General features: G+C 36.2%; 1 protein-coding gene across 2 annotated transcripts in view; it reads left to right on the top strand.

Annotated features, from left to right (window-relative positions):
• LOC124643106 (EH domain-binding protein 1) overlaps positions 1-21,226 on the top strand; it is a 50,663-nt gene that overhangs the window by 8,380 nt on the left and 21,057 nt on the right. For both annotated transcript variants that reach the window (XM_047181962.1, XM_047181963.1), the window contains exons 2-12: positions 5,491-5,555; positions 6,009-6,119; positions 7,577-7,672; positions 7,917-8,028; positions 8,739-8,920; positions 9,312-9,429; positions 9,782-10,294; positions 10,694-10,827; positions 17,238-17,373; positions 17,718-17,784; positions 18,296-18,425. In XM_047181962.1, the coding sequence (XP_047037918.1) occupies positions 6,016-6,119; positions 7,577-7,672; positions 7,917-8,028; positions 8,739-8,920; positions 9,312-9,429; positions 9,782-10,294; positions 10,694-10,827; positions 17,238-17,373; positions 17,718-17,784; positions 18,296-18,425 (1,592 nt within the window). In that variant the 5' untranslated portion in view covers positions 5,491-5,555; positions 6,009-6,015. The remainder of the gene's footprint in view (positions 1-5,490; positions 5,556-6,008; positions 6,120-7,576; positions 7,673-7,916; positions 8,029-8,738; positions 8,921-9,311; positions 9,430-9,781; positions 10,295-10,693; positions 10,828-17,237; positions 17,374-17,717; positions 17,785-18,295; positions 18,426-21,226) is intronic.

Below are 21,226 nucleotides of genomic sequence, written 5' to 3'. Positions count from 1 at the left end.
GCTAGGTCGTGATGTCGCTGAATTATTCAAAAATAGGAAGTCCTGCATGTCTATAAATATACAGACCATAACAGATGCAAATCTGGTAATCACTGATGTAGTTTCGCGGTGGCCAGGACAACTATAGGCCTATTCAGACCGAAGCGGTATTCGCTACCGTCTACGGCAGAGAAAACCCTGTGGGTATGCGGTAATATGACTGTTCAGACCTAAGCGGTATTCGCTACCACCTGCGACAGAGAAAACCCAGTGGGTATGCGATAATATTACTGTTGATGTTCGGGATGTATGCCGCTGCTGCCGCGCGGTATGTACTTCTACCCACAGCGGCAGTGAATATCGCTCAGGTCGCTCTAGCCGCGGTATAGTTATCGGCACGGATATTGAGCCCTGACCTTCACCTGCGCAGAAGCCATTTATTGGTTTATTGCCTTATGTACAGTGCGCAAAGCGATCTAGATCCACTCTTCCGCCGAGAGCTCAATATCCGTGCCGGTAACTATACTTGATACTAAATACCTGAGCGAAACCCGCGCGGTATCTACCTCTACCCACAGCGGCAGCGAATATCGCTCAGGTTTGAATAGGCCTTAAATACTGCAGTAGATACCAATGATTCGAAAATGGTGAATATGGAGGAGCCTATCTCCTAGGTGATAGGGGATACCCTCTGGAGGTAAGAAGTAGGCTAACATTGAACATAATAAATTATGTAAATTAAAACAAAGATAGTAAACAAATATTTTAATATTAGTCCTCATATGATGTACCAAACATTATCATCATCCTCCTGCACCAATTCAATTTGAGGTGGGCTGGGCGCAGCATGTTTTTACACGTCTTTCCAATTTCTCGCACCACCTGAAACTAAATAAATATAATAAATCTATAATTTTAACCCCACACTTAATTCCATCAACTCATGGAGAACAATAATACAATGAAGCCGACAGTAAAACAAGGAACACAGTTGAACGGCAATATCTTATATTATTATACACAGATATTATTCACATTTACCTGTAAACGGTTCCTATCGCATTAAAACTATTTGTGACTGGATCCAAGCTTTGTTTTAGGCTTCGTTCGTGGTCCCATCCGTTTTTTGTTTAATATTGTGTCTCTATGAGACGTCAGCAATTTCACTAGCTTGCCTTTTTCTTTTAAGGTTTATCCTCGTTTTCTCTTCTCTGCCAAAATAAACTTATCTATTCAACAATAATAAACCCAAAATTAACCTCACTCTATGTTCACATACACATCAGTCAATTTGACAAACACGCGAATGACATAGGTAAAAATTCACCTATAGAAAACCTCTTTACTGTTTTATTGCATAAAACATAGCGTAATGTAGTTTAAGTTAAATTAAAATAACATCACAAGAAAAAAAAACTCACAGGCTTTAGTAATATATACTCGATAGACGTTTATTTCTTAAGAAGTAAAGAAAAATCATTTTATCGATAAAATATCGACTTTGCATTATCGTTTGTAGAACTAGTAATCTGTCACTTACTTAAGGGATCCATGTATAAGTGTGGTGAAAATGAATTTAGGTAGGTGTCAAATTGGGAGGGGTCCTTATTAAAAGTAGCATTTAGATAGGGAAACGGTAAGAGGTTGTTGGTGAAAACGGGCATAGAATCGGGTTGTGTGAAATAAGAATTGGTAATTTAGACTTTATTTTGTGACTGTTAAAGTTGGTTTTGCCTTGATTGTGAATGCAATAGTTTTGTTTGTATTGCTCATCTTAAAGTATTGATATTGTTAGTAATGAAAACATTAGCGATATACTAAGATATGTATGTCCTTTGCGGGTAAAATGATACTTGAATGAGTGTCATATCAATTGATATTGTTAATTGGTTGTAATTAAACCTTAACGTATACGAATCTGGAGAGTTCTTCCATGCTTAGGAAGGCACGATAAACTGTAGATCCCGGCTGTCATTTAACATTCTTAGCAGTCATTACGGGAAGTCAGAAGCCAGAAAGTCCGGCAACCAGTCTTACCAAGGGGTATTGGTTTGCCCGGGCGATTGGGTCGTGGAGGTCAGATAGGTAGTTGTTCATTATAAAACACTGGTTCTCAGCTGCATCCGGTTAGACTGGAAGCCGACCCCAACACATTTGACAAAAGGCTAGGCAGATGATATAAAGCTTTATCTTTACGTATATAAATCTGGAGGGTACGATGATGTAAATCCTACATGATAAGTAATTTTTTCAGACATATTGACGTAAATACGGCTATGCGGTATAATTATCAAGATATAACAATAGTGAAAGAGATTAGAAGGCAATTAGTAACTGTGGATTTCAATAATCAATCTCTGTTCTTAAGCTTACCTACAAGCATAACAGCGTGAAAATTAAACTAACAAACTCATTCGTATTTATAATGTTGAGGTCTTGCCCGGGTAACCGGGTTGAGGTCAGGTAGGCAGTCGGCTTCCAGTCTAACCAGATGTAGCTGAGTACCAGTGCTTTACAAGGAGCGAATGCCCTATCCGACCCCCTCAATCCAGCTACCCAGGCAACCCAATACCCTTGGTTAGACTGGTGTCAGACTTACTGGTTTCTGACTACCCGTAACGACTGCCAATGATGTTCAATGGCAGCCGGGACCTACAGTTTAACGTGCCATCCGAAACACAGTCAGTGGTGACTAAGATAGGAATAGGTACTTAGAAACTATATAACATACAAACTTAGAAAAGAAAATATAGTTGGGATAAGGCTAGGCAGATAAAATCTTTAATTGAGAGAGCAATTAGTCAAATATAATTCATCAATCAACAAGAATTTGGCTCGTTGATAGAGATATTGAATTTAACTTTGAAGCTTTGCCAAGAACTTCAAACGTTTTAGTTAGCGATGATAGCTGATAACCGGCCTATTGTTAACTAACTGGCGATTAAATATCCCGCTGTTTAATCGTGGTTTTAACTGCGGGATATCGTTATTGTACGTTATTATTGAAGGGTTGATATTTCGGAAGATTAAAATATGAACATGTTCAGTAGCCACTGGAATAGACTGGACGGCAATAGGTTTGTTGATGAACAAATGGCTGTTCCCAATATTCTGTCTTGTTCTGACTACTAGAGATCTACAGGAAATTACTTATATGGGGTTAGTTTCAAAATTATATCTAGATCTATACTTAGAATATTTTGAATGGAAGTGCAGACGGTTGGCCTGTGGCCGTTTATAACACCCAAGTTGATGCCATTTCATATCAATCTAGAACTTTTATGCTATAAATATTAACCAAGTATTTTTAATTAAACACTACTTGTAAAAAAAAGGTTAACCATATTCGGATACTACAATTTACACTTTTAAACTAACTTGAACTTTATAATCAAAAGGACAAAGTTGATATTGTCCTCATGAGAACCTTGGCTCGCGGTTTCTGATAGCTATTTATAGATTCAAATAAACACTGATAAAGTATGTTGTATTTATGTATTTAGCTCGCATATTCATATTGATTGATACATTCATCAAATTGAGTGTGTTGCAAAAATAATTTACGAAAATAATATTGACAACTCTAAGCAGATTTATCCTTACCAATATTATAAATGTGAAAGTAACTCTGTCTGTCTGTCTGTCTTTTCTTCACGCCTAAACTACTGAACCGATTTGTGTGAAATTTGGTACAGACACAGTTTGGAACTTGAGAAAGGACATAGGATAGTTTTTATTACAAAAAAATGTAAAAATATTTTTTTCCCGGACATATAGCGCCATCTATTGGTCAAACCAAAAATCTGCAAGTCACTTTTCCACGCAAACGAAGTCGCGGGCAAAAGCTAGTTGTAGCATATATTTGACTGAATCGATTAACTGCCGATTTACTCCTAGTATCTCATGTTATTAAATCATTCATTAACAAAAAATCATTCCTAGTGCATAAAAACGAAATTCAATAATGAACAAGCCAATATGACAATTTACATACTCATTTCCACATGAGTAAATGTATAAATTCAAAATTAGTGATATCGAAGGCGTTAAGTATAATGTATCATACCCAAATAACAATGCTTCTTTTGTTGTTTATCTGATCAGGTAGATGCTTACGTCATTCTCACATAGGAATTTAGGTATAGTTAAGGTCAGCAACAAAAGTTCATTCACACGTTCAAAATTTAAAAAATACTTGAACACATATCTGTCAATAACTTCCACGACTACAGAACAATATAACATGTAAAATAGAAAATTACAAAAATCACTGAAAACAGCTTTTGCATCTGAGATTTTTTCAATATTTTGCAATTTTAACTCTATTATAGATTTTTTAACTCACGAAAGCGGGTTAGTATACTTGTGTGTAAATGTTACATGCACATTGCCTTTGACTACTATTACTATTGAGAGTTTCCGAGCTTACGCACGTCGTACTAACTCGATCAAACAAAAAAAAAATAACAAAATCTTGAGCTTTATAATATTAGTATACATTAGAGATCTATAACACACTTTAGTGGCTGACTATACTTACTTAGGCAGAATATATCTAGCCCAAAATCCCAGTCTAAACGAATCCAGCTCAAGCACAAATAAACAATATTCTAATACAGACATTGTAGCTAATGTTATTGTATATTGTCTGCGTGCGCGCATGTTTAGTGTACAAGGTGAAGGATTATTTACTCCCACGATTTCGTCTATCTACTGCAGTTTTGTAGTTTAGGAAGATGTGGCAAAGGTCATTTTAATATTAGTTGCATTGGTGAGTCCTCTGCTGGACGATGAATCATTATTTTTGGTAACTTAACTACACAAGCGTATAGTTTTATATTTTTGGGGGATTGGAACATCGTATGAGATCTATGCAGAAACCATTTTATAATAATTGGTTTAGGCGCGCAAGGAAATCAGTTGCGCGTCATAAAGTTTGGCGTGTATCTACCATTAGTCTTACTTCGAAATGGTGATAATTAACCAGCGGTTGATCAAGACGATCATATCAACCGAATCCATCTGGGTACAATGAGTACCAGTGAGTACCTCAACCCAGTTAACCAAGCAACCCAATACCCCTGACCCCTGGTTAGACAATGATCAAGACGATCATAACTATTAAGTTATTTGTTAAATAGGTTAGACGAGAACCTAGATTAGATGAACATATCTACATATATGTACCACTAGCTTCTGCCAGCGGTTTCACCCGCATCCCGTGGGAACTACTTCCTGTACCGGGAAAAAAAGTAGCCTATAGCCTTCCTCGATAAATGGGCTATCTAACACTGAAAGAAATTTTCAAATCGGACCAGTAGTTCCTGAGATTAGCGCGTTCAAACAAACAAACAAACTCTTCAGCTTTATAATATTAGTATAGATATACAGGCGTACGGAATTTTTTCCTGGTTCAAATCTGTCAACTTGCAAGTGGCCTACAAACAGTATCCAGTAAAAAGTCCCATATATACTGTCATATTAGCTCAATATCAATATTTGCTTCCGCAGGAGCGGCGTGATGCGATAATGCGTGTGCGCCGATAGTCAACGCCCCCGACTTTGCTCCGACTACCGTAAGTTTGTCTGTCCTGTTATTATTATCTGTGTTATATTTGTAGTGTACGAAATATTGGAGAGGTTTATTTAGGTTTAACCACCTTGTGCTCGCATTTTCACCCCCAGGCAGGGTAAAAGTAGCATATAGCCGTTTTCGATAAATGGGGTATCTAACACTGTATGCATTTTTCAAATTGGACCAGTAGTTCAAAGAAATAAAGCATCAAAGTCTTCAGCTTTATAATATTAGTAGAGCTGACACAAGAGATTGGGTTTGGGAATTTTATGGTAGACGCCATTATAATATATTAGCTTGAAAATGTCAAGGACCACCATAGCGGGTTCTGATATCCCAGTTATTATCCATTCTTCGTCATCCATCCTGGATTGTTAGAAAACTGTACATATCCTATATGTAAATGCTTTAAATAAAACCCTCGATATATCTAAACTGTCAGTATTTCTTCCAGGTGTAAAATGGCGTCGGTATGGAAGCGCCTGCAGCGCGTGAACAAGAGGGCGGCCAAGTTCCAGTACACCGCCTCCTACCATCGCGTGGACCTGGAGACCTCGCCCAAATGGTAAGCAGAAGACTACTGTGATAATCAATGTAGCAGAGTATAATTGTTTTAGATGGGGTGCCTGCCTACCTCAACTTAGTTACTAAGGCAACACGATAGCCCTGTACCTAAGCTTTTGTTACTTAAAATCTTATAAACGTATGGACCCTTTGTATTTCGTGAAATTGTGAGGAATATAGTCCCAATTCATACGTTTTACCAGGTACCAGACGATTTACATAGAATACTAGCAAAGAGGAATAAATGTTTTATCGTTTTTTTTCACGAAAGCTGAGGAGGATGTGAGGAGCTCTCAATAGTGGTCGAGTAAATCCAATACAAATACAAGTGTATTTGTATTTGACACACAAGTATCGCCCAACCGCTTTCGAGAGATAAAACTATTCATCATCCTCCGAGCCTTTTTCCCAATCATGTTGGGGTCGGCTTCCAGTCTAACCGGATTCAGCTGAGTACCAGTGCTTTACAAGAAGCGACTGCCTATCTGACCTCCTCAACCCAGTTACCCGGGCAACCCGATACCCCTTGGTTAGACTGGTGTCAGACTTACTGGCTTCTGACTACCCGTAACGACTGCCAAGGTTGTTCAATGACAGCCGGGACCTACAGTTTAACGTGCCATCCGAAACACAGTCAGTGGTGTCTAAGATATACTTAGAAAGTACATACAAACTTAGAAAAGTTGCATTGGTACTTGCCTGACCTGGGATCGAACCCGCGCCCTCATACTTGAGAGGTTGGTCCTTTACCCACTAGGCCACCACGACTTCTTCACGAGAGATAAAACTATTATAACAATATAATAAGAAGAATAATAAATTGCAGACTTGATAAAAATTGCATAAATTATCTTTGACCCCCCTAAATACTACAGCAACAAGCAGGCAACAAAAAATCTATCGAAGTCAACTCCTTCACATATCAGGCAGATGTCTACTATCTACAATTTACATGAACTATCAATGCAACCGTCCTTGTTCGTATGCAAACGATGCAGCTGAACCTATACCGATCTGGGCTATTCGCGTCCCTAACTTATCGAGCTAAACTTAGAATATACTAAATACTGCGCAATGTCTGTGTATTTGTGTGATTTTGTTTGTGAACTGGGTTATTGATGGTAGGGGCCTTTTTTGTAGGTTTTGTTCTGCTTAATTTATTAGTATGTTTAAAATAAATAAAATATCGCGACATCTTCACTTACGGTCGGTTCGGTCCATGCTATTTATTAGCTTGTAGTATGGGTGTCAACACAACTGATTAAGTACATTATACTTACAAATGCAATTATACCACCCGGACCACAGCCAACAAGCATGCTTATCACACAAATGTTGACCGTACCGAGAATCGCACCCGGGACCATCAGTTCGGCAAACCGGCATGGTGTCGTCCTTTCGCTTTGGAACTCTTTAATCATTTTATATGTATGTAATAATATGTACTATTTTTTTCAGGAAACCGAATAAATTAAGTGTAGTATGGACGAGAAGGTCTCGCCGAGTGATCACCGAACCTCTAGAATGGGAACCTTCATTGAAGGACCCGCTCAAGTAAGTTTTATTGATTTAATTTGGTGACTTTTATCACATGACGTTTTACTACAGATGTTGCAGATAATAAATACATAATTAAATTGTAATACCTTCAAAATTGCAAAGTTATTTGGCGCGACCTGTACTTGAACATTATTTTCTTTTATACTTACATTATTTTCTTCCCTTAATTCATTATATAAATCAACACATAATCCTCTATCTATACTTACATCCTACACATCTATATACCAATTTGCAGAGGCTCAGTTATATACACAGTACCGGAAAACCGGACAGTCGCCGTCACTCTGTTCAAGGATTCGCGTACTAACGAGTTAGAAGATAAGGACTGGACTTTCGTGCTTGAAGATGTGAGTATACTGTCATTATCATCAGGGATCTACTCTTACTCTTGTACTCTTGAATAAGCATTTATTCTTACCTAAATGTTGTGTGTAACTGTAGAAATGTGTTAGTATCTTTTTGAGAACTTTTCTTCTTGCCCTGTTCCAAGTTATTCCTTTCTGCCAGTCTTCGCAAACTCTCTTTGAATTGGTATAATCTTTTAGACAATTAAGCCATGTTTTCCTTAGTCTACTTCTTTCTCTACTACCATTCACATTTATACTTCACATTTGAGAACTTCATGTTATTTCCTGCTGAACGCGCTTCGAAATAATATGATTGTGATCGCGTCTTGAAACGTTTGTTGGCATTCGCCGAACCATTTATGTATTTGTTGTATGAGAAGATGCTTTCATCCCGTGTAAGGATGATAATTTTGATGATGATTTTGTTCATGATAATTTTGGTCTTCTTTTTCTTTTTTTGACGTGACAACGTCTAATAACTCGATATTACGGTCTGCATCCACGGAAAAGTTGACGTCTTTGTCATGTTACGTTCGATGTCCCGTTCCGCAAGCGAGAGCGTGGCTCGAACGAGAGAGAAGCATGATCGGCTCGAGTGGTCTAATCATGTACTACTGTCATGCTTGACTTTGTCACGTCAAACTGCCGTCCGTAAACCTGGCTTTACAGACAACCAATGTTTTTTATTTATATCAAAATCCGTCCTCCAGGTATCAATAACAGGCAAGCGCCGTCGCCTAGCGGTCTGCTCCATCAACATGCGCAAGTACGCGAGCCTGGAGCCGTCGCAGCGGACATTGGTGCTGCCGCTAGAGCCGGTCACACAGAAGATTGTCGCCGCCAGTGTGCAGCTCACGTTGCACTGTGTGTTGTTAAGGGAGGGACAGGCTACGTAAGTGTGTTTGTGTTATATTGTGTGTTATATCGCTCGACATGCGCCAGTACAAGAGCCTGGAGCCGTCAAAGCGGACATAGCAGGTATTTTTGTTGACCCCACATGTAAATGTCCAACCAAATGGAAGCAATTTTTACCCAAAAATACACCCAGACAAAAAAAAAATAGCATGTTTTATAGGCATTAGGCATTGTGTATATAGTAAAGTCCTTTCAAGTAATAATCGTAATTTAATGTTCAACAGCGTTACTGAATCCAATGATGGCTTAATGTCAAAGTCTAACGAAGACTGAAGTGAAAACGAAAATAATGATTTAAATATGTAGCCATTTTCAAATAAAACTAAGTATGTATTATATTTTTGACCGTATGTTCTCTATTTTTTCAGTGACGAGGACATGCAGTCCCTAGCATCTTTACTATCAGTGAACAACAATTCTGACATCGCTGTGTTAGAAGATTTGGACGAAGATGATTATACATTGTCTGATAATTCTACTAGACAGGTATGATATGATGTGGTATGATATTTGGATAGTTTTGTATGAGGGTAGATTTTTGTTAAAGTACCTATACTGCGAATACCCTAACATATTGTTACATTGGTCTTAAAGATTTGCTGGAAATAAGAGAAATATATACTGATGACAGTGACACTATCTATCTCTATTGCTTTATGCTGACCAGTAGAAGGTAGCATTGACCATCTAAAATCAGATCAGAAAATGAAATAAATCAGAGGGAATCAGAAATAAATAAATTAATAGATGGAAAGTTCACAATTAATAATGAACACTTAACAGTCAGTTAGAGAAATACATTTAATCTATGACACCAATTTGTATTTCATTTGTACAGATGCTGGATCTCCGACAGCAAATGGAAGAGATGACCCAAAGTCTAACAAACAGTGACATAGCAGCCACCCCCAACAGTGTCCAAAGTCTAAACTTCGACAATTCCCGCACTCCTACCGCTCCCATCACTCCCGATGATACCAACCCCACGACGCCAACAACCCCAGTCCCTTCAGACCCCATTCCAAACGACAACGACAATAATTTTGACCCCCCACCAAAAACAAGACCAGAAATGCTAAGCCATTTGACTAAGTTAGCAATGTCTAAGCCAGAACCGAAATTTTATTCGACCCCCAAAAGTAATAATGTTGTGGAAAATAAGGGGGAATTAAAAGGGGTGGTTTTTAAACCAAGGACGGTTGCTATGAGGAATTTGAAACCTTTAGAGTTGAAGACTAATTTTAATTTGGATAGGAATGAGAATGAGAAAGATGAAGATAGTGATAAGACCCCGACTGCTGCCGATATGGAGAAACTGTTTCCGGGGAAGTTTGATAAGGATAAAACTCCGGTAAGTTAAATTAACTTTTATATTAAAAATATATTTTGATGAATAGATTGATTTTGATATGGTTTTGGTCCAACTTTCCAAAACAACAAAATATGGAATCACGGTGGGCTGAATATCGAGCCCTGTGGCACTCCAAATGTAAGTAGTGTGATGCTTGAGTGAAAAGTTTTCTTGTACAACCAAAATATGTATACCCAAACTAAATATAGGTTAAAGAAAAATTACCGTGATTATAATTTTCCACTAAATTATATTATTAGCTACTTTTCATTTGTAAAGTTAATGAATGATCTTATCGAAAGCTTTGTATGAGTCTGTAAGTCTTTGGACACTTTTTAGATATTTTCTTGCTGAAGTTTTTATGGACTTAATTTAAATGTTTTCTTATGTCTTACATAGGTCCAGGATTTATTAGAATGGGTACAGGGAGTAACCAAGGAGTACAAACAAGTCCGGGTTACCAACCTCACCACCAGTTTCCGGTCTGGGCTCGCTTTCTGCGCCATTATACATCGTTTCCGGCCTGATCTCATGTGAGTATTATATTTACTGAACATTATTCGCTAAAAGTAAGAAGCTAGCACAGATTTTTGGATTTGAAATGAAATGAAATGAAATGAAATGAAATGAAATGAAATTGTTTATTTTGCAAGTTGGACATTACATCACTTTTACACGTCATTTTAAGAACGCTGAGGCCGGCATTTCCTAACTGACTGATCCCTGAGAAGAAACGCCGAAACAAACTCAAGGGTCATAGTCTCTTTTAAAGTCCAAACATGTTATAAATGAAATAATTATGTGTGAGTGTCACCATGTACGCGGTCTGGAATGGCCTTTTGAGGAAAGAGCCACATCAGGCTGGAGCTGACCAGTCCCAACAGACGGCACGCATGCATCAGTCGTCGTGTAGCTCAACCATATCTTAGGGAGCTCAACGACCTGTCACACGACGATACCAGATCTGCAGAACATTTGCGTAGGCCATTCAAAAATACTCAAACCCGCCAGACAGTATTTATGTTATAAGGATATATAATGTTGCTCGCATACACGATACTCACATTCACAATAATAATAATAAATTAAAAAAAAAATACAATTATAACATATAAATGTCAATAAGAAGAATGTCATTAATAAAATGTTATCTGATGATAATAATATTTAAATGTCAAAAGTAACAATACACAGGCATTTAAAAAGATATCACTCACTAAGCGAGCAGCTCATTCCCAAGCTTCTTTATCATTTAAATAATCAGATATTTTGTAATATCCCTTTTTCAAAAGTTTGGATTTTATATGATTTTTAAATTTCCTGATAGGTAAATCACGAACCGCTTTGGGAAGTTTATTGTAAAAGCGTATACATTGACCCATGAACGAGTTGCTTACTCTGTGGAGGCGAGTAGCATGTACAGCAAGATTATGTTTATTCCTAGTATTTATGCAATGAACATCAGACATTTGAACAAAGTTAGAAATGTTTTTACGAACGTACATTAAATTTTCAAAAATATATTGAGAGGCAACAGTCAGAATGTTTATTTCTTTGAATTTCTCTCTGAGAGAAACTTTTGGACCCAGATTATAAATGGCTCGAACAGCTCTTTTCTGTAAAATAAATATAGTTTCAACATCCGCACAGTTTCCCCAAAGGAGAATCCCATACGTCATTGAACTATGAAAGTAACTAAAATAAACTATTCTGGCTGTGTCCACATCGGTGATAAGTCGGATCTTTTTAATAGCATAGGCGGCTGAACTAAGCCTTCCTGACAATTTAACTATATGTGGGCCCCATTGGAGTTTGGAATCAACGGTCAAACCAAGAAATACCGTTGACTCAACAGGCTTCAACTCTACTCCATTAAGTTGTACATTGGTGTGTAACTGCCTTACGTTAGGCGTTGAGAATTTAATTAACTTCGTTTTAGATTCATTTAAAAGAAGATTATTGACATTAAACCAATGAACAACCTTAGAGAGTGCATTGTTAACTTCGTCAAAATTGTCGAGTTGGCGCTTGATTTTAAAAACGAGTGAAGTATCATCGGCAAACAACACAATCTTGTGATTATCCCTTACGTGATAAGGGAGGTCATTAATATAAATAAGAAACAAAAAAGGGCCTAGAATTGAACCCTGTGGAACCCCCATGGTGACCGTAGATCCAGAAGACCTCTTACCATTGACATCCACCCTCTGAATTCTATTATGCAAATAAGAAGTCAGAAGGTCAAGAGCCTTGTTTTTGATACCATAGTGGTGAAGTTTCCTGATGAGTATATCATGGTGCACGCAATCAAAAGCCTTGGACAAGTCGCAGAAAATACCGAGCGCATCCTGCGAATCCTCCCAGGCCTCGAATATATTTTTAAGCAATTCCACGCCCGCATCCGTAGTAGAACGACCCTTGGTAAATCCGAATTGTTTAGTGTGCAACAAGTTGTTTCTATTAAAATGGCTCAACAATTGACGTAATATTAACTTCTCAAAAATTTTACTCAAAGTGGGTAAAATTGAAATTGGCCGAAAATTTGATGGATCGGTTGTACTACCAGATTTAAACAATGGAATTACTTTACTAAGTTTCATCAAGTCAGGAAAAACACCTGATGCAACACAAGAGTTGAACACAGTTGCTAAATAAGGTGAAATTATTTCAATTATCGATGAGATTATCTGAACTGACAATCCCCAAAGGTCAGCAGTCTTTTTTACATCGAGATCTTTATACGCTTGAATAATATCCTTAGAGCTGACAACCGTGAATTCAAAACCTTTGTCACATTCCGCAACACAATTTTTTAATATTGTAAGAGCCGAACTGGAAGATGCCATCAGAGTTCTGGTTGTTAAAATAGGGATATTGGTGAAAAAATTTTCAAACTCAGATGCTACCTCCGAGTCTGACTTAATGTCTACATTGTTTATTTTTAAGTGAAAGTCTCGATTCCGTACAGTGGATCGGCCTATTTCTGAATTAATTATATTCCAGGTGGTTTTTATTTTATTTCCAGAAGCTTTTATTTTCTGTTTTATGTGTACTGATTTTGCGGAGGTACAGGCTCGTTTAAATATTTTTGAATAGTTTTTAACGTACTGTTTAAATGTTTCATCTTGATTGAATGATCTTTCATAGTATAATTCAAACAACTTCTGTCTACTTTTGTAAATACCCGGCGTTGCCCAATCACTAAATGTTGCCTGATCACAAACAGATATGGACTTAGTAGTAAAAACTTTTTTAAATTCACAATTAATTAAGTTGAATAAAAGGCTGTAAGCTTGATCAGGATTATCATGATAGGGCAATTCAGGTAGTTTTTCAAACAAGTTATTTTTAAATTGTTCCAAGCGATGTTTGTTTACAGGAATAAAACTTACATTTTTTCTCAGACCTCTGTTAGTTTTCATAGGAAAAATAACTAATTGACCAGAGTGATCAGAATCCAACACATTTAAAATTTGTTTATTTAAAGGTTTTAAGTTTGTGAAAATGTTGTCTATACATGTAGCACTAGTGCTAGTTATTCTAGTTGGCTCGAGAAATGTACTGTACAAGTTGTATGATTTAAATAGAGTTATAAAATTATTAACAATAGCAGTATTTTCCAGTATATTAATATTAAAGTCTCCACAGACGACAACTGTTTTATTATTATTAGAAATTTTGAATAATACATCTTCCAGATGCTTTTCAAAAATTGTATATGTTGCACATGGGGGCCTGTATACACTCATTACAATGAACTGCTCAAGCTCAACACATGATATCTCAATTACTCGCTCAACAGAAAGGTTCACAATATCCTTCCGTTCTTTGAATTTAATGGTATTGCGAAGAATTATTAGAGAACCACCACGTATTATATTTACTCTGCTGTACGAGCTGCCTACACAATGGTTCTTGAAGCTAAACATGAACTGATGCTCTTTAAGCCAATGCTCAGTTAAACATAAAATATCTATATTATTACAGTTCATGAACAACTCCAATTCCAATTCTTTACCAATCAAACCTTGAATATTTTGATGGAATATATTCAAATTCTGTTTGTTTCTAGTATTTATACTCAAAGGGTTTGATGGATCAGAAGTGACAACATTTTTTGCGGTATTTAATTGTACATTTGAAGATATAATTGTATTTATGTCACAATCCAAAATAATCGATTGACTATTGCTAGAGATTGGCTCTATTGTCTGGTGGTGGAATTTAAATCACTTGGAACTAATTCCAAGTTCTGTGAAAAAATAAAACTAGACTGCTGAAAAGGAGCAGTATCGTTAGCCAAGCATTTGGCTTTGTTATAAATACAATAAAATAGCGATTTTGCTATTTGTTCTTTATAAAAATTACAAAGATAATAATTATCTTTTGTCATAAAATAATTATTACTAATGAGTACATTAGAGTCAATAAAATAGAATTTTTCATTATACAATGTCATAGTTTGTATTTTGAGATTGCATTTATGTCTATATTTGTTTTCTGTCTGTGACAAGCCCTTGCCATAGGGAAAAGCATACAAAACTATTTTCTCTACGTTTAATTGAGATAAACACTCAAAGTATTTAATAACTGATTTAATAGTGGCATTTCCTCTTCTCCCAATTAGTACAACCAGAGTAGTAGTTGGACAGTAACTACTGCTTAGTATTTTATCTAATATTTGTTCATAAGTAGCCCCAGGCATACAATAGTTTATTACCTGCTCACCTAAATGTTGATGTAATCTGTGACACATGTTTTGTCCAATTTCATCGCTATATATTACTATTTTTTTGCAATTATTTTTTTCCTTTTGTATTAATTCTATTGGTTTTTGTGTGTCGAAGGAAGTACTTTTTTTACAACTATTTAATTTAATACAATGAGAAGATTGATGAGAACCATCTAACCCTGAACAGCCTGGCAGATCTTGTTCACAACCTGGTGTTCGATTGTTTGTTAATGAATTAAACATTTTCTCATTCTCACTACACAGATCGACCAAGCTGTTCATTGCCAGTATGTACTCACCCATTTCTCTTTGTGAGGTTTGATATTTGCATGTAACTGCCATCAATGACTCTTGTAAATGGAGAATCCTTGACTGCAGACGCTGCATATCAACCTCATATTCTTTTTTAATATTATTGAAATTTAATTGCAGTTTTTTACAACTGTTTAATGATTTGTAGGTTTTGGTGTAATTATTTTTGTTATTTTTTATTAACTTTTGAGTCCTTTTAATAAATTTATTTATTTTGGCATATTTCTTTACTTTGTTTTTGCTGCCAATAATTTGCTTGACCTGGGATATTGATGCAAAGCTGTTGTCAGTAGTCAGGTCAATAGTCACTATTTGAGAACTATTTTTCAAGAGTGAGTCAGCAGACTGCACCGGAGTGGTACCAACCAGTTCCTCAAACAGTGCATTGGTTTGCTCTGTTTGAAGTCTCTGGCTGGTACTCTCCATCCTAATAATAGTGTCCTGGGCCTCACTCAACCTACACTTCAGTTCAGCGTTGTGTTTGAGAGTTGTGTCAAACTCATCGCTACACCGGTCAAACTGGTCAACAATGTGTTGGAGCTTATCCCGTTCTTCTGTGATGTTTAATAATTGACAGTGCAGTTCTGCCATCTCACTCTTCAATTTACTATTATTGTTTAAAATATTTAGTACTTCCTTCTCATTGTCATCCTGTTCCCTCTGTAGATCCCCACACAAATCCTTATATTTCTTAAGTTCCACTAGTGTTTGTTGGAGTTTAGCTTCCTCCAAACGTGCAGTGGCTTTCCTGGTCATTATTCTTTCCATTTTGCACAGAAAAAACAATAACTCAGGTAGGTGTTTATGAAAGTGTTTTAGTTTGTGTGAGAAACTATTTTCTAGGCACTATTATGATGTTAATTATTCTCTCCGGTAATCACTAATGAAGAATAAGAATTCTCAGTAATAAATTAAGTTGAAAAAAGATAGTACTTACAGGATTTCACGATGACAATGCACTTTAATTCAAAACTTTCAAAGATCGTTATACCAAGTTTCGAACTTTGACAGGCCGAGACTTGGTTATATTTACACAGTAAAACACAAAGTATATCACAAAATTTACCGTCCCAGCAATAAGTGTTTATTATTATTGCGAATTAATGTTATAACTTATAAAATAACACTTAAATTATATTTAAATTAAATTAATTAATTGGGAGAAGTTTTGTTGACGTCTTGTCAACAGGGTTGCCACAGACCAAAAAAATTTAATTAAAATATTTAATTCTTTAGAAATTGGAAGAACGAAGTTGCTATACTGTTCGTTCATTTGAGTACGAACTCGAATGTTGAAATTGAATCATTAATTATATTGAAGTTCATTTGGTACTATTGCCGATAGACAATCTCGGTATAAATTTGATTTAATATTAAAAAAAAATTGAACGTAAATACAATATGATCAATTGAACGATAACTTAAAGAAGTTGTTGTGTATTTGTCTAAAAAGTAATATTAAGATTGTTTATCTTCAGCTAAGTGTCTATTTAATTGCTACATAAGAGAGTTTTACATTGTCTTGCGCTGCATCCACAGCGGGAGGGGGGACATTTGATGATTTCCCTTAAAAAATGCCTACTTAAATAGAGTATAGGTATGCTTATTTTAGATTTAAAAATGAACTGAAAATCTTTTTCTATAGGGTGATAAAGTAATACTACAAAGCATTTTCACATTACTTAATACTTTACGGTATATAGAGGTGAATTTTAATAAATGGTTCTGCACATGAGGAATTTAGCCTACTGCTATCACGCTGGCCAGACGGGTTGATAGAGGGTTTTTTTTCGAGTTTTCCTTCTCAGTGGCGTGCACTTGGAGAGGCCTATGTCCAGCAGTGGACTGCGATAGGCTGATGATGATGATGATTAATAAATTGTTATGTTGTTATTCCAGTGACTTCTCGGGTCTACAGCCGGATGAGGCAGAGCGCAATCTCCGCGTGGCACTAGACGCTAGTTCCAAGCTCGGCATCTCGCAGGTGCTCACTGCTGCTGACGTCTGCTCCCGGCAGATACCTGATCGATTAGCTGTGAGTATTTATTTATAAAATAGTACATATTATCATTTTATAAAGCTGAGGAGTTTTTTTGTTTGAATAAATCAAAGGAAAAACTGGACCGTTTGAAAAGTTCTTTCGGTGCAAAAATTCAACTTCATACATCAGTGTTCTTGGCGAAACCAGGACTCGAAATACTCAAACGTTACTTGACTTGATGTACTACTTTAAAAGTAATGATTCGAGGATATGAAGTCAGTCCTTAAAATTGAATGGCGTTTCAATATTCGGCTGCTTACTTAAATTCTTTATGTTCTGCTAAAGCAATTATTTATTATTTTTAACTTGATGCGATAATTATTATGTTTGTGTTTCAGATAATGACATATCTGTTTCAATTGAGGGCACATTTCACTGGCAACGAATTACATGTAGAACAATTAGGTAAGTCATAAACTAACAATAATACTATAGAGTTAGAACTACAGAGATTCTGATTTCTTGTAATCTTTAGCTTTCAAGAATATAAATAGTAGGTATTATTTGAAGTATTGAAAGTTTTCTTGTAATAATATTTTTAAATTTTGCAAATATTCTTATAGTTTATTTTGGGAACATTATTATTTTTATTTATTGTCATCTTATTTCACTTCATAGTACTTTGAAGCAATAAAAAATGCAAATAGGAATAAAATAAAAAAGTAGGTAGGTAGGTAGGTAGGTAAGTAATAAATAAGACCGCCGATTGTACTGTGTTTTTGTATGTTGTGATGTCCTGTGTTGTGTCTTGGTGTACAATAAAGAATAATCTATCTATCTATCTATCTATCTATCTAGGTCAAAATTAAGATTCCAAGATTTTCTTAGTTTCAAGTAAAGCTAATACAAGCGTGCTAATAATAAAAACTTTGGCTTGGCTACGAGCCCTACCATATTAATACCACTTATTTTTCAGGTAATGACGAGACGGAGTCCTCATACCTGGTGGGTCGTCACGACACGGACGGCTCCATGCCTCAGGAGCTGTTCAGCCGCGAGATCAGCACGCGCCGCTCCAGGAACGTCATGGACAGGCCTAGGCCAGGGTGAGTTCATTACAAAGCGGAATCAAATTTTAAAATTCCAGTTAAATGTATAGCAAAAATACACATTGTGAAAGTCTGAAACGATGTATGATGTGGGTTTATGTTTGTTAATCTTTCAAGGAAAAGCTGCTGTATGGATTTTGATATGAAATGAAATGAAATGAAATGAAATGAAATGAAATGAAATTGTTTATTTTGCAAGTTGGACATTACATCACTTTTACACGTCATTTTAAGAACGCTGAGGCCGGCATTTCCTAACTGACTGATCCCTGAGAAGAAACGCCGAAACAAACTCAAGGGTCATAGTCTCTTTTAAAGTCCAAACATGTTATAAATGAAATAATTATGTGTGAGTGTCACCATGTACGCGGTCTGGAATGGCCTTTTGAGGAAAGAGCCACATCAGGCTGGAGCTGACCAGTCCCAACAGACGGCACGCATGCATCAGTCGTCGTGTAGCTCAACCATATCTTAGGGAGCTCAACGACCTGTCACACGACGATACCAGATCTGCAGAACATTTGCGTAGGCCATTCAAAAATACTCAAACCCGCCAGACAGTATTTATGTTATAAGGATATATAATGTTGCTCGCATACACGATACTCACATTCACAATAATAATAATAAATTAAAAAAAAAATACAATTATAACATATAAATGTCAATAAGAAGAATGTCATTAATAAAATGTTATCTGATGATAATAATATTTAAATGTCAAAAGTAACAATACACAGGCATTTAAAAAGATATCACTCACTAAGCGAGCAGCTCATTCCCAAGCTTCTTTATCATTTAAATAATCAGATATTTTGTAATATCCCTTTTTCAAAAGTTTGGATTTTATATGATTTTTAAATTTCCTGATAGGTAAATCACGAACCGCTTTGGGAAGTTTATTGTAAAAGCGTATACATTGACCCATGAACGAGTTGCTTACTCTGTGGAGGCGAGTAGCATGTACAGCAAGATTATGTTTATTCCTAGTATTTATGCAATGAACATCAGACATTTGAACAAAGTTAGAAATGTTTTTACGAACGTACATTAAATTTTCAAAAATATATTGAGAGGCAACAGTCAGAATGTTTATTTCTTTGAATTTCTCTCTGAGAGAAACTTTTGGACCCAGATTATAAATGGCTCGAACAGCTCTTTTCTGTAAAATAAATATAGTTTCAACATCCGCACAGTTTCCCCAAAGGAGAATCCCATACGTCATTGAACTATGAAAGTAACTAAAATAAACTATTCTGGCTGTGTCCACATCGGTGATAAGTCGGATCTTTTTAATAGCATAGGCGGCTGAACTAAGCCTTCCTGACAATTTAACTATATGTGGGCCCCATTGGAGTTTGGAATCAACGGTCAAACCAAGAAATACCGTTGACTCAACAGGCTTCAACTCTACTCCATTAAGTTGTACATTGGTGTGTAACTGCCTTACGTTAGGCGTTGAGAATTTAATTAACTTCGTTTTAGATTCATTTAAAAGAAGATTATTGACATTAAACCAATGAACAACCTTAGAGAGTGCATTGTTAACTTCGTCAAAATTGTCGAGTTGGCGCTTGATTTTAAAAACGAGTGAAGTATCATCGGCAAACAACACAATCTTGTGATTATCCCTTACGTGATAAGGGAGGTCATTAATATAAATAAGGAACAAAAAAGGGCCTAGAATTGAACCCTGTGGAACCCCCATGGTGACCGTAGATCCAGAAGACCTCTTACCATTGACATCCACCCTCTGAATTCTATTATGCAAATAAGAAGTCAGAAGGTCAAGAGCCTTGTTTTTGATACCATAGTGGTGAAGTTTCCTGATGAGTATATCATGGTGCACGCAATCAAAAGCCTTGGACAAGTCGCAGAAAATACCGAGCGCATCCTGCGAATTCTCCCAGGCCTCGAATATATTTTTAAGCAATTCCACGCCCGCATCCGTAGTAGAACGACCCTTGGTAAATCCGAATTGTTTAGTGTGCAACAAGTTGTTTCTATTAAAATGGCTCAACAATTGACGTAATATTAACTTCTCAAAAATTTTACTCAAAGTGGGTAAAATTGAAATTGGCCGAAAATTTGATGGATCGGTTGTACTACCAGATTTAAACAATGGAATTACTTTACTAAGTTTCATCAAGTCAGGAAAAACACCTGATGCAACACAAGAGTTGAACACAGTTGCTAAATAAGGTGAAATTATTTCAATTATCGATGAGATTATCTGAACTGACAATCCCCAAAGGTCAGCAGTCTTTTTTTCATCGAGATCTTTATACGCTTGAATAATATCCTTAGAGCTGACAACCGTGAATTCAAAACCTTTGTCACATTCCGCAACACAATTTTTTAATATTGTAAGAGCCGAACTGGGAGATGCCATCAGAGTTCTGGTTGTTAAAATGGGGATATTGGTGAAAAAATTTTCAAACTCAGATGCTACCTCCGAGTCTGACTTAATGTCTACATTGTTTATTTTTAAGTGAAAGTCTCGATTCCGTACAGTGGATCGGCCTATTTCTGAATTAATTATATTCCAGGTGGTTTTTATTTTATTTCCAGAAGCTTTTATTTTCTGTTTTGTGTGTACTGATTTTGCAGAGGTACAGGCTCGTTTAAATATTTTTGAATAGTTTTTAACGTACTGTTTAAATGTTTCATCTTGATTGAATGATCTTTCATAGTATAATTCAAACAACTTCTGTCTACTTTTGTAAATACCCGGCGTTGCCCAATCACTAAATGTTGCCTGATCACAAACAGATATGGACTTAGTAGTAAAAACTTTT

Source organism: Helicoverpa zea, chromosome 26, assembly GCF_022581195.2.
Source record: "Helicoverpa zea isolate HzStark_Cry1AcR chromosome 26, ilHelZeax1.1, whole genome shotgun sequence".
In the NCBI taxonomy this organism is placed as follows: Eukaryota; Metazoa; Arthropoda; class Insecta; order Lepidoptera; family Noctuidae; genus Helicoverpa; species Helicoverpa zea.
The sequence above is the reverse complement of the archived record's forward strand: the minus strand, read 5'-3'. Positions and strand labels throughout refer to the sequence as shown.